The sequence below is a fragment of the Myiozetetes cayanensis genome, unplaced genomic scaffold, assembly GCF_022539395.1.
Source record: "Myiozetetes cayanensis isolate MyiCay16 unplaced genomic scaffold, myiCay2020 scf2-11, whole genome shotgun sequence".
Taxonomy (NCBI): Eukaryota; Metazoa; Chordata; class Aves; order Passeriformes; family Tyrannidae; genus Myiozetetes; species Myiozetetes cayanensis.
The window spans coordinates 70,603,022-70,618,590 of NW_026087411.1; the positions used below are offsets into that span (position 1 = coordinate 70,603,022).

Consider the following 15,569-nt stretch of genomic DNA (forward strand, 5'->3'; position numbering starts at 1 on the left):
CATTGGCAGGGCTGCCAAGAAGGCGGCCGCCCATTGGCTGCGGTGCCGGCGGGGCTGAGCGCGGAGGCGAGCGGGAGAGGAGCCTCCCGGTCCCCCTGCCCGTCCCGGTCCCCCTGCCAGTCCCGGTCCCCCTGCCCGTCCCAGTCCCGGTCCCATCCCGGCTGCCCCGGTCATGCTGTCGCGGGGGCCGGCAGGCTGGCGGGCGCTGCGCTGGGCGGGCGGGCGGCCGCGGGCCCGTGGGCTCCGCGCCTCTCCGCGGTCTCGGAGCGCCATGCCCAGCTGGGTCATAGACCGGTACGGCAGCAACGAGGTGCTGCGCTTCACCAGGGAGATGGTGTTCCCCATCATACACTTCCCGAACGAGGTCATCATTAGGGTTCACGCTGCCAGCCTGAACCCCATCGACCTTAGCATGAGAAGTAAGTGGCGAGCCCGGGCGGCCTTGGCCGGGCTGCGGCTCCCGTGGCCCCCGGTGCCCGGCGTGGTACCTGGGCACCGTCGTGCCCCGGCACACACCCGTCCGGACAGGGTCCGGGGGCTACCTCAAGGCACGTGTTGCACTGCGCCCCGTGGGACACCGCCGCCTCTTGGACACTTAACTTTTGTCAGGTTCTCAGGGAAGAACGGTACGAAAAGGTTTTTTATAAGCTCTTAGGGAAGAACGATACAAAAAGCCGCTGACGGGAGCGTTGTGTGTTGCCGGGGTAAGCTTTTAATCGAGTGGCCAGCTGCGATGTCGCGCAGGGTTGCGCCTCACGAGCCATTATCCTGCTGTCAGTAGCATAAGCGTGGTGGGATTTTCTCTCCCGGTCTCCTCCCCTCTCCCCACCGACTGGGTGGTGCTACTCTCCTGGCCAGGAGACTTGCCTGTCCAGGGACCAGCGTTCTCCCTGAGAGGAGCTGGATTTTCCCATCTCTTTGAGGTGAACGAGGTCTGAAGGTCAAAGTTGGTGTTAAGTCAGCACCTGCGACCTACTACTGTCCCCCTGCTGTTTATTGCCGTGCGCACCCTGAACTGGCATCTGAGTACCTGCTGTCATCTCGCCTGGGAAATCTGTATCTTTCCCTGTCCAGCTCTTTGTATTTGAAACATTTAATCGGATTTTTTTCCCCGCAATTTCAAGGTTCAAAACAGGAGAAGGAAGTTGTGGTAGTGGAATACCTTATATTTATTTCATGTTGAGAAGTGATCTTACATATCAAGTCAGATTCAGTAGAGTATGCAAATATATCCGCAGGAAGCCTGCTGACAGAGCTGTAATCTGTGTTTTGGGTCTCTAATAAATGAATCCAAAAAAGTCTTTGTTTATAGTTGGGGCTTTGATTATGGGACATTTGCCACCTGAGGATTTCTGTTAAATGACCCACTTGAACTGCTGGGCTGCAAGTAGTATTTTGAGTCAGTTATAAAAGTATTAGAAAGAAATCATGTTTTCATCCTTCTTTTAAGCTGCCTGCTTTTGTGCTTGTTTCTCTTCAGTATAAAGATGCTTTTTGTCATGATAGGGCACCTAGGCAGACCTGTCCACTTACTTGAATGGGCATATGTGCCTGAATGCACACTTTTTTTAGGCTGACCAGTTATTAGATGGGTAATTCTGAGACTTCAGAGCATTTACATGTTACTTACTGAATAGAAGTTCAGGTTACTCATCTTAGGAGATGTGCCATAGTATTTTTTAAAGTGGTGTTCATGTTGCTTTTTATGGTACTTTATTTGGAAAGACAGGTGGAAAGCTTGGAGTTCTTTTGGATTTCTGGCTACATGATGCTGTTGGAAAATAGGCCATTTCCAGCATTTTAAGTGGACTTAGAATTTCTGACAGTGTTATCCCATGCTAAATATTTTTATAATGGAGAGCCATCTCTTGGATAAATAAGCTAGAATGAGGTTTGCTCTTTATTTGTAAAATCTGTAGAAGTACAAAATATTGCCGATTTTTTGCATGCTTGAGTTATAACAGAATTGAGGCACATTTTGTACAGACAATTCTTTCTAATTGGAACTGTCCAGTTAATAAAAGAAAACTCAGCATGGTATGTCATGGTTAATTTCATGTTTTGCAGGTGGTTATGGTGCAACTGCCTTAAATATGAAGCGGGATCCCCTGAAACTGAAAACCGATGAGACTGAATTTCCGCTAACACTCGGTCGAGATGTCTCTGGTGTTGTTATGGAATGTGGACTGAGTGTGTCTTATTTCAAACCTGGAGATGAGGTGATACTACCAATCTCTTTTTTTTTTTTTTTTTTCTAACATGTATAGTTAAAATATGCTATAAGATGTTCAACTTTCATTTTCCTTTTAATTTTTTTAATTTTGTTGCACTCTTAATGAGGCCCATCTGGCAGTAAATTCCTAGAATACTTTCTTCCCTTCATTTTTTGTCTGAAAAAATGTGGTCTTTCAAAGACTTGCTTCTGCAAGTTAATTACCCTTCTGGTTTTTTAGGTTTTGACCCATTCCAGTGGTAACAAGAGTGGAATTTATTTATTTTTAAGTGCACACTCAAAATATTGCTTCCTTTTTGACTGAAGATAGAATTCTGACAGGAAGGAATTAGTTGTTTAGTTTTTATCATGAGTAATTTAGGATAAGAACTTTGGCTTAACTCAAGAACCACTTCATGGGCCCCGACATAAATACTTGATACTATTTGCTTTCGCCTTCACCAGTTGCTTTCACATTTCAGCAGTTTTAGTATAGCAAATTCTGAATCTGCACCACCCCTACCCCTCTAATCTGGGCTTTCCTGGTATGGGAGTAGTTTGGGGGTTCTGGAAAATTGTGTGTTACACATAGTGCAAGGGTACAATCACACAGTCATCAATTTTGTGATGGTTAAGCTAAAACTGGTTTCTGATAAACAATGAAGACATTCTGCAAATCAAAAAAAAGATATTTTTAAGGAAGGAAGCTTTTCTGTGTACATACAATCGTGTGCAAAGTTAAAAAAATTGATAGTTGTTTTCTGTTTGGTTTTAGGTGTGGGCAGCAATTCCTCCATGGAAACAAGGCACTCTGTCAGAGTTTGTGGTAGCTAGTGGAAACGAGGTAAACTTAAAAAACTGTGGCTAACAGACAAAACCCCAAAGTTGTAAAGACTGGCATTTCTCTTCTTGAGTGTTTAAGTAACTGTACATTTCTTAGTGCTTGGATTCATTTGTACTCCAGTTAGTTATGAAGATGGTTGAAAAAGTGCAATACACAATCTGCAATTCAGTAAAGCTTGCTGAAATATTTCAATGTCACAGTGGATTTGCTGTGTGACTTACATATGGTTTTATTTCAGGTGTCTTTTAAGCCAAAGTGTCTCAGTCACATAGAAGCTGCTGCCTTACCATATGTTGGTCTCACTGCATGGTCTGCACTTAACCAAGTAGGAGGACTGAACAAAAGTAATTGTAGTGGCAAAAGGTAAGTAAATGATTTTGGTGCTAAAACTAAAGTTGTTCATTTTTATATTGATGAGCTGCTTCTAAAACATGTCCAGCAGTGAAGACTGTAACAGTGAAGACTTTTACACCATGACATTCACAAAGACTGATGCCTGAAGATGTTAGTTCAATCTACACAGCTGCTGAGAGAGGCTTCTTTAAGGGAGGCTCAGGTGAGGTCCATAACTGAAGAGTGTACCGAGTTGCTTTCTGCTCACTTCCTCTATATAGTGACTGTACAAAGGCAGAAAATAACCAGAAAAGTTGAGGATGCCCCATTCCTGGAAGCATGTAAGGCCAGGTTGGATGGAGCTCTGGGCAACCTGGTCTAGTGAAAGGTGTCCTGTCTGCAGCAGGGGGTTGGTTTGGAACTACGTGTTCTTTGAGGTCCCTTCCAACCCAGGCCATTCTATGATAATCCAATGTATATCTACTATATAGAGAATTTAAGGAAGTTATCTCTAGAAACTTATAGGGACTTTGCCTTTCTGTTTGCCTGTCCTGTTGGAACAGTTAGCCAAATGTAATATCCTCTCAGTTATTTGACAACTCAAAAAAAACCCTCTCAAGCACAGAGATATAGTTCCCTCACTTCCTGCATGCGTGGGCCATTTGGAACAGACTGGTTTTCCAGCATTTTAGAGGAAAATGAGGAGGTGACCAAGTCTTATTTGACCTGCAGGCCAGAACTTTGATGGAGTCAGGAATGCAGACAAGAAGGGGAGAACGTGCAAGACAAGCAGCCAATCAAATAGAAAAATTGGCTTTGTTTATCAGCCTGTTAATCTGACAGTGGCAGATGAGGAAAAATGCATTGAAAGATTTGAGCAAATATCATTTTTCTTCTGATAATTGAACTTTGCAGTTATTTTGACCTTTAGATGTTTGAGTAAATAGATAGCAAGACCTTCAGAATGGAAATAAGGGCAGAAGTAAAAATACTGGAGTTGGAAAAATAATAATTAAACTTACTATGTTGCACCAAAACTTTGGGTCATAAAGCAATTATTGGGCAGTAGGAGTCTAGATGCCTGACCTCCTCTTATCTTGGCTGATACTTTGTAATGCAACACATTGGAAAGGACACCAGATCTACTGAAATTCTTCACTCACATCTTTAGAAGATAATCAAGTGAGTGGTCATTCATATGTCACAGTAAATTTCATCATCAAAATACTAAGCAATTGTTTGTTCTAGAGATAAAGAATATTTTGAGAAAATTAAGTTGCAAAATTTAAAGGAGTTTCAAAGAGACGTCATTGAAATTTACTTCCAGCTACTACTAAAATTCTAGATAATGTTGCCTTTTTATTTTTCAGTATCTAGATTTTTTTATCTCAACTTCTACATGTAAATAGAATTAATCTAAAGATATGTTGATAGGCTAACCTTGTTTAAAGTGTCTTTCCAATCTTCAAGTAAGTGTTCAGATTGTTAAAAGTAAAATTCAAACTGCATTTATAAAGTGTCTTTACATTTAATATTTACTTTTATGTTCCAAATAAATATTTAATTACTCTGTCAGAAAAAAATTAATGTACTTATAAAATATTATATTTCCTACCTAGACATTTTGAACTGTAAAACCAACAGCAAATAACTTATGTGATGGTACTTTTTTCTTCTGAAAAATTTTGTATATAAAGTGCATTGAAGGGGCTGTGCAAAATTGTATTCCTGAACTCTCAAGACAATAATTTAAAAATACAAGACTTTATGTAGTGTTTCTTGATCCCTTTAAATAATATATTTGGTAAGGAGTTACCTACATATGTGATTTTATGTTGGTCTTTTTGTCTCCTGCAGGTGTATGTAAATAGCTATGTAGAAGGGTGTGTGCACACACAAGAGTGTGTCTTATTTTGACAGAGCAGCTGTATTCCTTGATGAAAGTTACTTCACTGATACTTTATTGCAGTGTTAAGACATCTTAAAAAGAGTGAGATTTTTCTTCTGGTGTGTATTTTTCTGCTGGTGTGTTTTCCTCGCCTCTTTTAAGGTAGAAGGGTGGGCTAACAGTCCAACATCTGACTGTACTTTGATCTGCCAGGAATATCTGCTGCATTTGCACACCTTTTCACAGATTTTTTTTTTTAAACGAGTTACCTGAAGTGTGCTCACATTGTTTGTGAAGCCTCCTGCTTCACTATAATTCCAGTCATCTCTCCATAACTTTTATTTTCTCTGACTGTAATTAGTGTCAATATTCTTGTATGAGCTCAAAGTGAATGTTCATACCATCCTAAATGTTCAAAATTACTCTGTTGTGTCAATGTTTGCTGTGAATACCTGGAGAGCTTCTTCAACACTAACTGTTAAATGTCTTGCTTGCTGTATTCACAAAATACATGATAAAAACAAACCTAACAGTTTGAGAAGTTCTTCAAAGTGCTTACATTACTGTTAAGGAAAGGTCTTTATATAAACACAGAGGCAACATTTTATACTTTTTAGTATGCTGAGGAGAGATGTTGGATTCTCTTGCTGTAAGCTATTAAACATACACTCCTGATTTATACTGTTACTATGAAAATTTGAATGGTATAATACCCCAAGAAAATATTTTTTTCCATGTTTGCGTGTCATTCTGTTATTTTATCTGTTGAGAAATACAAATTGAGTGTAAGTTGTAAAAATTCCTGATAGGGTAAACACTTCTTGATCCAGGCATAAATCTCTTGGGGACATTTTGTTGGCATAATTAAATGAATTTTAATTTTATATCTAAACAAAATTGATATATTTATTCAATGAGTGCATTAATTTTATGCCAATATAAAATTTATGTGTTCAATAAATATATTAATTTTTATTTTGCATGTACCCATGTCATTGAAAATTGTTAGTTGTTTATAATCCAGAGAAAATGTTAGTCCTTGATCTGTACACCCACTCCTCACCCTCTGTGTTTTGGTGGGGGCCACACACAGCTGAAACAGGTCCTGGCTCTCTGATGCTGGTTTCTGATCACACCATAGTTTCAAGCAGGGCCCGGGGAGAAGGGCTAAACTCTCAAATCTCATGGTATGCTTATCTAGAGAGATCTGCTGACTCCCTGATCATTTGAACTGTTAGAGCCTCATATGGGACTTGGTGAATGTTTTGTCTCTGTCAGAAGGGAGGAAAGCCTGGGGTGTGAATGTTCATTTTGTTCTTTTGAGAGAATTGGTTCTTGTGGATCTCTGTAGGATCAAATGATTTGTTAGTTTGTTCCCTTGTACACATACTATATTAATTTACTCCTAGCTCCCCTTTGCAGTGAAAACAGGTAGTTTCTATGATATTTTTTCTCCTTTCTGTATTTTCCTGAGGCAGTGCAAACAAAGCTGTTCCTGCTTTGGCACTTGCCAACATCTGCTGTCCTTCAGTAGCGTCCTAACAGGTCCTGCACCTTCAAACACTTCCTTGTTTGTGTTTTGCCAAACAGAGTGTCTTGCTGTCATCAGGGCTGTAAAAATGCTGATCTGTTGAGGTGTGGCACATGGATCTTCTGCGCAGACATAGTTTGCCTCTGAAATGAAGAGCTTTCTTGAAGTCACAATGTGTTTTAATAATTAGAGGTTTGGTAGAAAATAGCCCCCGTAACATAGGAACAAACTGAATCTGGGAAGTATTTCTACCTAAAGAGTCTCGAGGGCTTTTATTGAAGGGGAAAATAAAAAAAAAGTCCCAGCCAAGCAGCTCCTCAAACTGAAAATGTTACCTAAATCCTTTGAGCAAAATACACATTTTAAGATGACAACTTTCCCCAAAATGTGTAGTGGAAGAAATGCCTTTTAAGCAAGGGGTAAAATTGTAAGGGAGACTTGAAAAGGTTATTTTGAAAGGATTTAATTGTGACTGTCCTTTTTAAGGATAAAGATGGGCTTAACCCAGTATCTTGAGTGTAGCATCCTTGAGCCTTTTCAAGTATAATAAAGTAAAAATATGCATGTTGCTTCAGGCATCTGTCGTTAGAAGCCTAGTTCTGAGGATGAGTACACTGTGGCAGATTTAAAAGCTTCAGGCATGGTTTCATATTCTTAATCTGAATTTTGCAGCTTTAATCAGTGAAATGGGAGGGAACAGAATTTGATCAGTTACAAAACAGGAAGCATTTTAAAATGGATACTGTGACCAAAGCCAAGTCTCTTAGGTTACTTCAAAGAATTTTTGTAAACTGAGACTCTAGATTGTGTAGTACAGTTTTGTAGTGTAAAAAGCAATTTCGTTCAACATCCAGCACACTGACATTTAAAACAGGAATGTTTTAGACCATCTTCTGAAGATTCTGAAATTTTCCTGGCAAACAGAAGTTGTGAGAAACATGATTGCCAATCCTATGCCAGGACTTCATCTTGAATCTTCCTTTTGTTCTAGAATCAGCAAATAGGCCCAGAGTCCAAGCAGTGTTTGTAACTTGAGCTGCAAGGTTTTCTACTAATTCATTTTTTAATGGTTAGTTACTTAATAAAATATCTGCATGAAATTTTTGAACAGGCTGCTAGCAGTAAGGTTCTCACTTAAGCATTAATTTCTTCTTAAATTTAGACTGATATATTCAGTTAAAATGAACTCTCAATTGCTAGTAATTTGGTAATATATTCTTTCATTTTCTTGCTCGTGTGCCAGTTATCTGGCATTCACAGTTTTTGTTGAGATGTACTGAACAAGAAAAATTCTCCTGCCTTTTTTGTAAAGAAAAAGACAGCTATCTTAATGTAATAGAAATCAAGCTTGTTCATGGCGAGGGTACTTCATTGTATTTTTGTCTTTTAGAGAAATATTATGCGGTATGGGAAAATTATATTCCATGTATTCTGAAGTTCACAGTCTCCTTAAACAATGTGATATTACACTATTTTTTCTCTTAGATAAGACCAATTTGTGTAAAAAGTTGGTGAATCAGATTTTTTTTTCTTTAGGAGATAGGACAGCAGAGTCTGAGAGACAGAATACATTCTTAACTGACTTTGTCCCAAACTAAACAATGATGTTTGGGAAAGTGAGGACAGGTACAGGGGTTTTGGGTAATAAATGTTACTGCCTGACAGCTCCACTGCCTGCATTTAGTGAAAAGCACATATGAGGAAGTCTCTTTGGCTATGCTGAGATAATGCTTTTGACACAGGACATATGATCAGCAATGTTAAGGAACATTATTGGCTATCTGAAGAGTTAACCACTCTTGAATAACATTGAATGACAAATGCAGTCTTTTGCTGAAAGTATTTTGATGTCAGAGATGTATAAGGAGCATTAGAATACATAGTTACTGTAGAGTTTATTTAAAAAACTGTTTAATATATTTTAATTTTCTCTTACAGAGTATTAATATTAGGAGCTTCAGGAGGAGTTGGTACATTTGCTGTACAGGTAATATAAAGCAGCATGGCCAGGATGCATCTTCAAACAATTAAGTATGGAGAAAAAAAAAAAGTAACAGAAGGGAATTGAGAGAAGGAGTAGAAAAATATCAAGCTACTGATTAATCTATCTGATCGAGCTGATTAATATTTCCAAAAGTGAAATATTTTCAGATTTATTGCTTTCCATCTGTTATATTGTATTAGTTTGAAGTAGGAAGCAGGGACTTTCGGAGAAAGGAATTGTGTCTAACATTGCATTTTACAATTTGGGTGCAGAAAACCTCTGATTGTTGTAACTTGAAATATTTAGCCTGCTCTTATTACCTTTCACTCAGCTCTGCTCTATAATTACAAACAGAACTTGGTGTATGAGTAGAAAAACTTATGGAGTATCATCTACCGTAACTTATAGTTGGTCAAATGATGTGGGAGGCCACCAGGCTTCTATGTGCAGTGTATCTAAAGTGCCGTGGCTTAGATTAACTTTCCCTCACTGTCTTTGCCCTGCTGCCCTTTTGTCTGTCTATTCCAGTAGCTCTAAACTTTGGAGAGTCAACATGCTCTTTTGTTGATCCATTAGTTGTAGAACATCCTCTTTTCATGCTCTTGGTTAATTTGGGTATTTTGATTCTAATCGCTGTCGTCTCATGCTGAAACATCTTTCTCTCAAGAATATGAAAAAATACCAGTAGTTGGGTGATTTCATCGCTGTGTTCCATGCTACTAGGCCATAAACACAGTGATTTTAAAGAGGCTTACAGGAGAAGTTTTTATGGTATGCTGTTTGCCTCATCCATGATAAAGTAGGTGAATATCTTCAGTACAAAAGGTTGACCAGCCACTGAGTAGTTACAATTTGTAACTGATTAATCCTGGTTAAAGTACATTAATTAATCTGGAATAAGGGTAAAAAATATTAGTGTGAATGAAAAAATGAAATGCCAAAAGAGAGAAATAACTACCAGAAATCCTTTACTTTGCTTTAGCTTTTGGAGTATAAGGTAACCTGATGTTGTCCCTGTGGTAAATCAGAGATGACTTTTTTGTATTTAACTTATTTCTTGTTTTTTGTATTTAACCTATTTACAGTAAGATAGATATATGAAACACTTAAAGGGCATATTTAAAAATATTCAGTGGTTGATCTGGTGTCAGTTTTGTAGATTGGCAACTTGGACAGTACCTCTTAGTGTACATTTAGCTGGCAGATTCAGATTGCAAACTGAGTATTTCATTTGGAGCCTTATTTGTTGTGAGACCTGGTATCTTTAAGGGGCATTAAAAAATCCACCCTTTCTTCTTCATACCAACTCCTCCCATCCCAAAACCATCTTAAATATTGATAAATTCTAGTCATTATTTTGTCTGCTGGATGTGTGACAGATTATCCTATACTGGAACACAGTCTCCCACTCCCTATTAAAGGTCCTCATTTGTTATATAAATATAATGAGACTTTGGCTTTTTAAGTTGTTCTCAATGTTTCACAAAATTTTAATCTTTGGATTTCTCCTTTTTTTCATACTTGTTTTTAGCTAGTGAAGGCCTGGGGTGCTCACGTGACAGCTGTTTGTTCTCATGATGCCAGCACCCTGGTGAAAAAGCTTGGAGCAGATGATGTGATTGATTACAAATCTGGAAATCTGGAAGAGCAGCTTAAAACATTACCCTTGTACGTGTTTGTGTTGCTTAATACTGAGATGAAGGAGTTAGTGGTCAGACTGTCTGTCTTTTGATTGCTTGACTCCAGTCTATCAGAACTCCCTCATTTTTATTTTTCTTTTCCCATTTCTAAAGCATTATTTTGTAAAGCAAATTCACCACAACCCTTTGTGAATGCAATTTGCCAAGTGAGTATCCCCAGCACAGATTTCATTGTAAGACTAAGCCAGTTAATTGGGCTTGTGGTGGCAAGCTCATTTCCACGTGCTTCTCTTCAATAACTGGGATTCGAACAGTTCTGTCAGCTTCCATCCAAGGATCTTGGAGCATATGCAATGCATGAATAAATTAAAATAGGTTTCCAAAATCCTGTGTGAGGTTGGTAAATAGTAAAAGTGATCTTGTAGAGAAATGTGTTGTGAAGCAGTGAGTTGACTTGCCACTGTACAGCTCAACTGGGAGTAAATTTCTCTTCTTGAACATTGGGTACAGCTGCCTCTGATAAACAATTACACTTATCTTGTCACAGCAGTTATGTTTAAACTAACTTGGGAATTTTCTCTAGAACAGAAGTATTTTTTGCTTTTGTAATCTTTCTATCTGTTTAAACTTAGTCTACTGTGACTTGTATTTGAATGTGGTATTTATACTGCTGTTTTTAGGTAGATTGAGGTAACTTTCTGGGAGGGGAAATAGAAGCTGCTTAATCTCTGAAAGAATTTTACTGATAACTCTGCTAAGAAGCCATGTGCCCTTCCAATGCAGTGTGATGGATTGTCAGCAAGCCTGAGGGCAACTGCGAGGGTACTGACTCTGTATGGGCAGGACATGCAGCAACTGACTTCGCAGTTTACAATCAGGGCTAAATTTGCCTTTTTGCAATTCAACACTTCAATGCTAAACACTCATTCTAGCAAGTGACCCTTGTTAAGAGATATCAGCAGCAGTGTCCTAGGGTGCAGTTCTATGATACAACTAGGCTGATCAGTCAGCTATACTGAGAGGGATGTTCCTACTTCCCTCCCCTTCTCAGTTGTACTGACTCTTCAGAACCCATAATGAACTACTCTTTAGAGGAGCATTAGTTTTCATTATCTGTTCCTGTTAGCAGCTGTTACATTGACTACACTCTAAAGATGAAATCACATCCTTGGAAGATGAGGCAGGAAAACTGCCATTCCAGACATAGGAACTTTCCTATTTAATTTGCATAAAGTATTTTCCCTCTTATTTGTAGGTTATTTGGATTAGAGGTATGCATATATACAAAGCTATTGCCATATGCAGATTGCCGGAAGTTTACAGATGAAAATGGGAATGAGTTATGCATCTGACAGAACAGGTGCATAGCTCCCTGTTGCCCTATTCAGCCTTTACAGGCTGACATGCTGGGATAATGAGAAGGAATGCTGAACTTGGCTTGTGGCCAGAGGCTGCATATACCCATTCCATGGGGGGAAGGTTTTAGACCTGTTGCATTGTTAGGTTCAATGTTAAATAGGTAGATGTGAATGAAAGAACTGCCAGGAGAGGTAAAATGGCCCCCAAACAAATAAGGAGGTTAAAAAAAAGACTTTTAGAAGTGAAGCTGAGAATTGGGTCACATCTGAGAACTGGATGAGGAGATAAGGTTTAGTAGAATAATTTGTTTATGTAATTTTAGCCACTGGAACTGACTTTCATGTGAGTACACGTGATGTACAAGAGATGTTCCTAGTGAGGGCATGAGTCCAGACTAGTTTTTACATGCACATACCATATTGCTCAGTGCTAGGACCAGACCTCAAGAGTGTTCCAGTAGCTTCTGTGGGAGGGCTGAAGAGATAGAGCTCTAGAAGGCTTTAAGCAAGTAGAGAGTGTAGTTGTGCATCTATGTCTGCTTTTTGGAGTTTAAGTGCAGTTTAAGTTATTTAAATAGTCTGTATCTGCTACATGTGGATGGGCAATAGTAAGTTTAAATCCCATTGTACACTAAAGAGGGGATTTAGCTGAAGTCTTGGGACTTTCTTGCTACTGTCTTGCAGGCTGATTATTTTTTTGCATTGCAGTGACACGTAAAAATGTGAAGTGTAGCAAATTTCTGCTATTAATTAGCTTAATTATGGTGAAATTATTTTTTCCATATCATAACTTTAAACCTGTTCTTTATGTCTGCAGGTTTGATTTTATCCTAGATAATGTTGGTGGATCCACTGAGAAGTGGGCATTAGATCTCTTGAAGAAGTGGTCAGGAGCAACATATGTTACCTTAGTGACACCTTTCCTGATCAATATGGACAAACTTGGAGTGGCTGATGGCATGTTACAAACAGGAGTCACTGTTGGTTCCAAAACTCTAAAGGTATTTGACAAAATCCTATATACTTTCATGTTTTGTAGTACTCTAGTAACTTGTTTTGTGGCTTGGATGCTAGTCATGTGGCTCATGTAGAGGCAGCTGGTGCATTGTCCTCATATGTCATTAAGTATACTTGAGATGCACTGTTATTCTTTCCTTCTTGCTTGCACTGAAAAGAAATGTGGTGGGCTGGTGCTGTTGGGTGTATGTGGTAGTCTAGGGAGCTTTGAAGTTTTGATTCCTTATTGTGCTTTCCACTGTGGCCTTTTCCATATGGCCTCCCTAGTGAGTCCTGCTGACAGCCAGTGTTTCATAGTAAACAGAGCAAATCTCTGCCTCATTGAGATGAGGGCAGTTTTGCTACTTGCTTTGGGCTGGTCAGGCTTTCTCTCAAAACATTGTTCCATGACTAATTCTCTTCATCCTATTCCAGCACCAGAGAGAAATAAAAGTGGTTGAGGGTGGCTAGGAAGTCTTTCATCTCTTTCATGTTAATGTGTCTGGATGGTGATACTGATTTTTCTAGTTTTCATAAGTGGATCTTAAAACATTCTGCCAGTGGGGCATTCTGATCAGTGGAGCTTTTTAGAACTTTTTCTTCTCTCCACTTGTGTAGTTGCTCTTCAGATGAATGCTTTTGAAGCAGTTGCTATGGTATTCCTGGGATGACTTGGCTTAATGAGATTCTAAGTCCTGCACAAATACTTTCACAGTAAAGCCCAGAAACAAAATAAAAAGGCATTGAAGAAATAATGTAATATATTTCTTAGTGTGCATATTTTAGTGATGAGGAGGATTCTATGCTGTGTATTAAAAATCATCTCTCTTTAGCAGATGATGGCTCTTATTTATTAATGACTAATGACAGAAGAGGTGCTCTTGACTTGTGCTTCTGAGATCTTCCCAAAATGTTTTTCATGTGAGCTGCCATCTGTCGTTGGGCAGTGATGATTTTGGCAGATATGACAGTGGAAAAATATAATCACTAACACTGAAGTGGAAGGTCCTAATGCCACATTGCTGGGATTATTTCACCCCCTTTGTGAGTGTGCATAAACATATAGCACCATTTCTTTCTTATGTAACACATGATGCTGTTTCTAGTTGTAGAGACTAAGTAGCTGTTTTTCTTTACTAGCTGACTTGTGCAGCTGGACACAAGATTTGTCCTGTTCCTGTTGTGGTAACAAAACATCCCAGTCTGCACATTTAATCCACATGCTTAGGTGACCTTTTTTTCAGACATTAACAAATGTCCATGTCTTTTCCTTAATTTACTTCTCTAGAGATTCTGTCATTAATTTTAGTTCCCATTTCAGTTTGCTCTCATGATTTGTTAATATATTTGTGATCTTTCTTGCAGCATCTTCTTAAAGGAGTCCATTATCGGTGGGCATTTTTCATGCCAAGTGGCCCAAGTTTGGATGAAATAGCAGAACTAGTTGATTCTGGAAAGGTATGTCAGTAACACTTATTTGGATATTTATGCTGAAAGAGATGCTGCTTGGACTCTGAAATGATGTAGTTCACTATTGGGGAATAAAATTTTATGAGACTCACAGTGAGGAAAACTAGTTAATAATCAACCTGCTACAGTTTCTGACTTCTGTCTTTTGCATCAAATTTAGGAGTTCATAATCCTTAAGACTGTTCTGCCTTCTCCTTTTGAGCATATGTTTTCAAAAACACAAAGCTTACAAAATTATAAGGAAGTAATGTCCAGTGAATGTTTATTTTTGCCAGTGGGAATCATTTAGCGTGAACTCTGTCTGGTATTGAAAATTAAGTTTTAGGAGGTCTCATTTGGTTCATTTGGTCAGAATAAATATGACTGTGTACCTGCATATGCAGAATTGCTTAGCCTGGATGGTCAGGCATTGTGTGCATTGTGTGCACAGAACTAGAATATTCTGGTTATTGCAAGTCAGAGATGATCTGCATTGGTAGAGCGGTGACAAAAATCTTGTGTTTCCTTATTTCGGTCCTTCAGAGTATGAGGTTTGTGCTAATTCAGCACAGTGAATATTGTGAGCGTTCATAAGCTTCCAGGGAATTCTAGTGGACTTGGGGGAAAAGCACCAAGTGCCAGATAGATTATGGTCTGCTTTTATGGCCTTTTCAGCTTGTTGCAAAATGTATGTGGGAGTGAACAGTTGATTTCCTGTCTTTTGGATTGTGTGATGCTGTAGATTCTGGCAGTGCCCTCTTTGGGAATTTCGGCAACGTGAAATTATCCAAGAATAGAGAATATGGAATACTGCTGTTAATCTTTCTATGCAGTACCTAAGGAGAAGAGTGAGCAGAGTCTGCCATGACTGCTGGTAATTCCAGTCTGTGAACTGCCAGGACATCTTGTGCTCAAAATTTGTCAATATTAGTAAAATTTAGATCTCTCAAAGTTTTGAGTGTTGATCCCTTTTTTTTTTTTTCGGTATGCAATATGTTCCAGAGTTTGGAGAAAAGGAAAGAAACTGCTGCCGTACTTTAGACCTGATTGCCTCTATTTGCCACCTTAGTGCTGCTACTGCTAAGAATAAAAACCTTCCTGAATTCAGTCACTTCTATTCCTCTGTCATGAACAGTGTGCTGCTGAAACGGCGAGTGGAAAGTCACTATTTCCTAAAAACTTACCTACTCATAAACAGAGGCCACAGCCACAAATAAGCTGTGGGGAAGTATGTTCCCAGCTACAGCTTTTCAGCTCTCTGCTTTGCATTATGTCCAATGCTGTAGGCATTATCCTATGGCCAAGAAAGAAACCATAGAAGATGATTCTCATGC

The 15,569-nt window shown here is 39.0% G+C and overlaps 1 protein-coding gene across 3 annotated transcripts in view; it reads left to right on the top strand.

The window, feature by feature from the left end:
- Positions 1-91: 91 nt before the first annotated feature.
- RTN4IP1 (reticulon 4 interacting protein 1) overlaps positions 92-15,569 on the top strand; it is a 56,153-nt gene continuing 40,675 nt past the window's right edge. For 2 of the 3 annotated variants that reach the window (XM_050315569.1, XM_050315570.1), the window contains exons 1-8: positions 117-419; positions 2,068-2,219; positions 2,988-3,056; positions 3,295-3,419; positions 8,747-8,795; positions 10,324-10,460; positions 12,608-12,791; positions 14,152-14,244. In XM_050315569.1, the coding sequence (XP_050171526.1) occupies positions 173-419; positions 2,068-2,219; positions 2,988-3,056; positions 3,295-3,419; positions 8,747-8,795; positions 10,324-10,460; positions 12,608-12,791; positions 14,152-14,244 (1,056 nt within the window). In that variant the 5' untranslated portion in view covers positions 117-172. Of the gene's footprint in view, positions 420-2,067; positions 2,220-2,987; positions 3,057-3,294; positions 3,420-8,746; positions 8,796-10,323; positions 10,461-12,607; positions 12,792-14,151; positions 14,245-15,569 lie in introns of all 3 variants that reach the window. The other variant, XM_050315568.1, reaches the window with a different exon arrangement.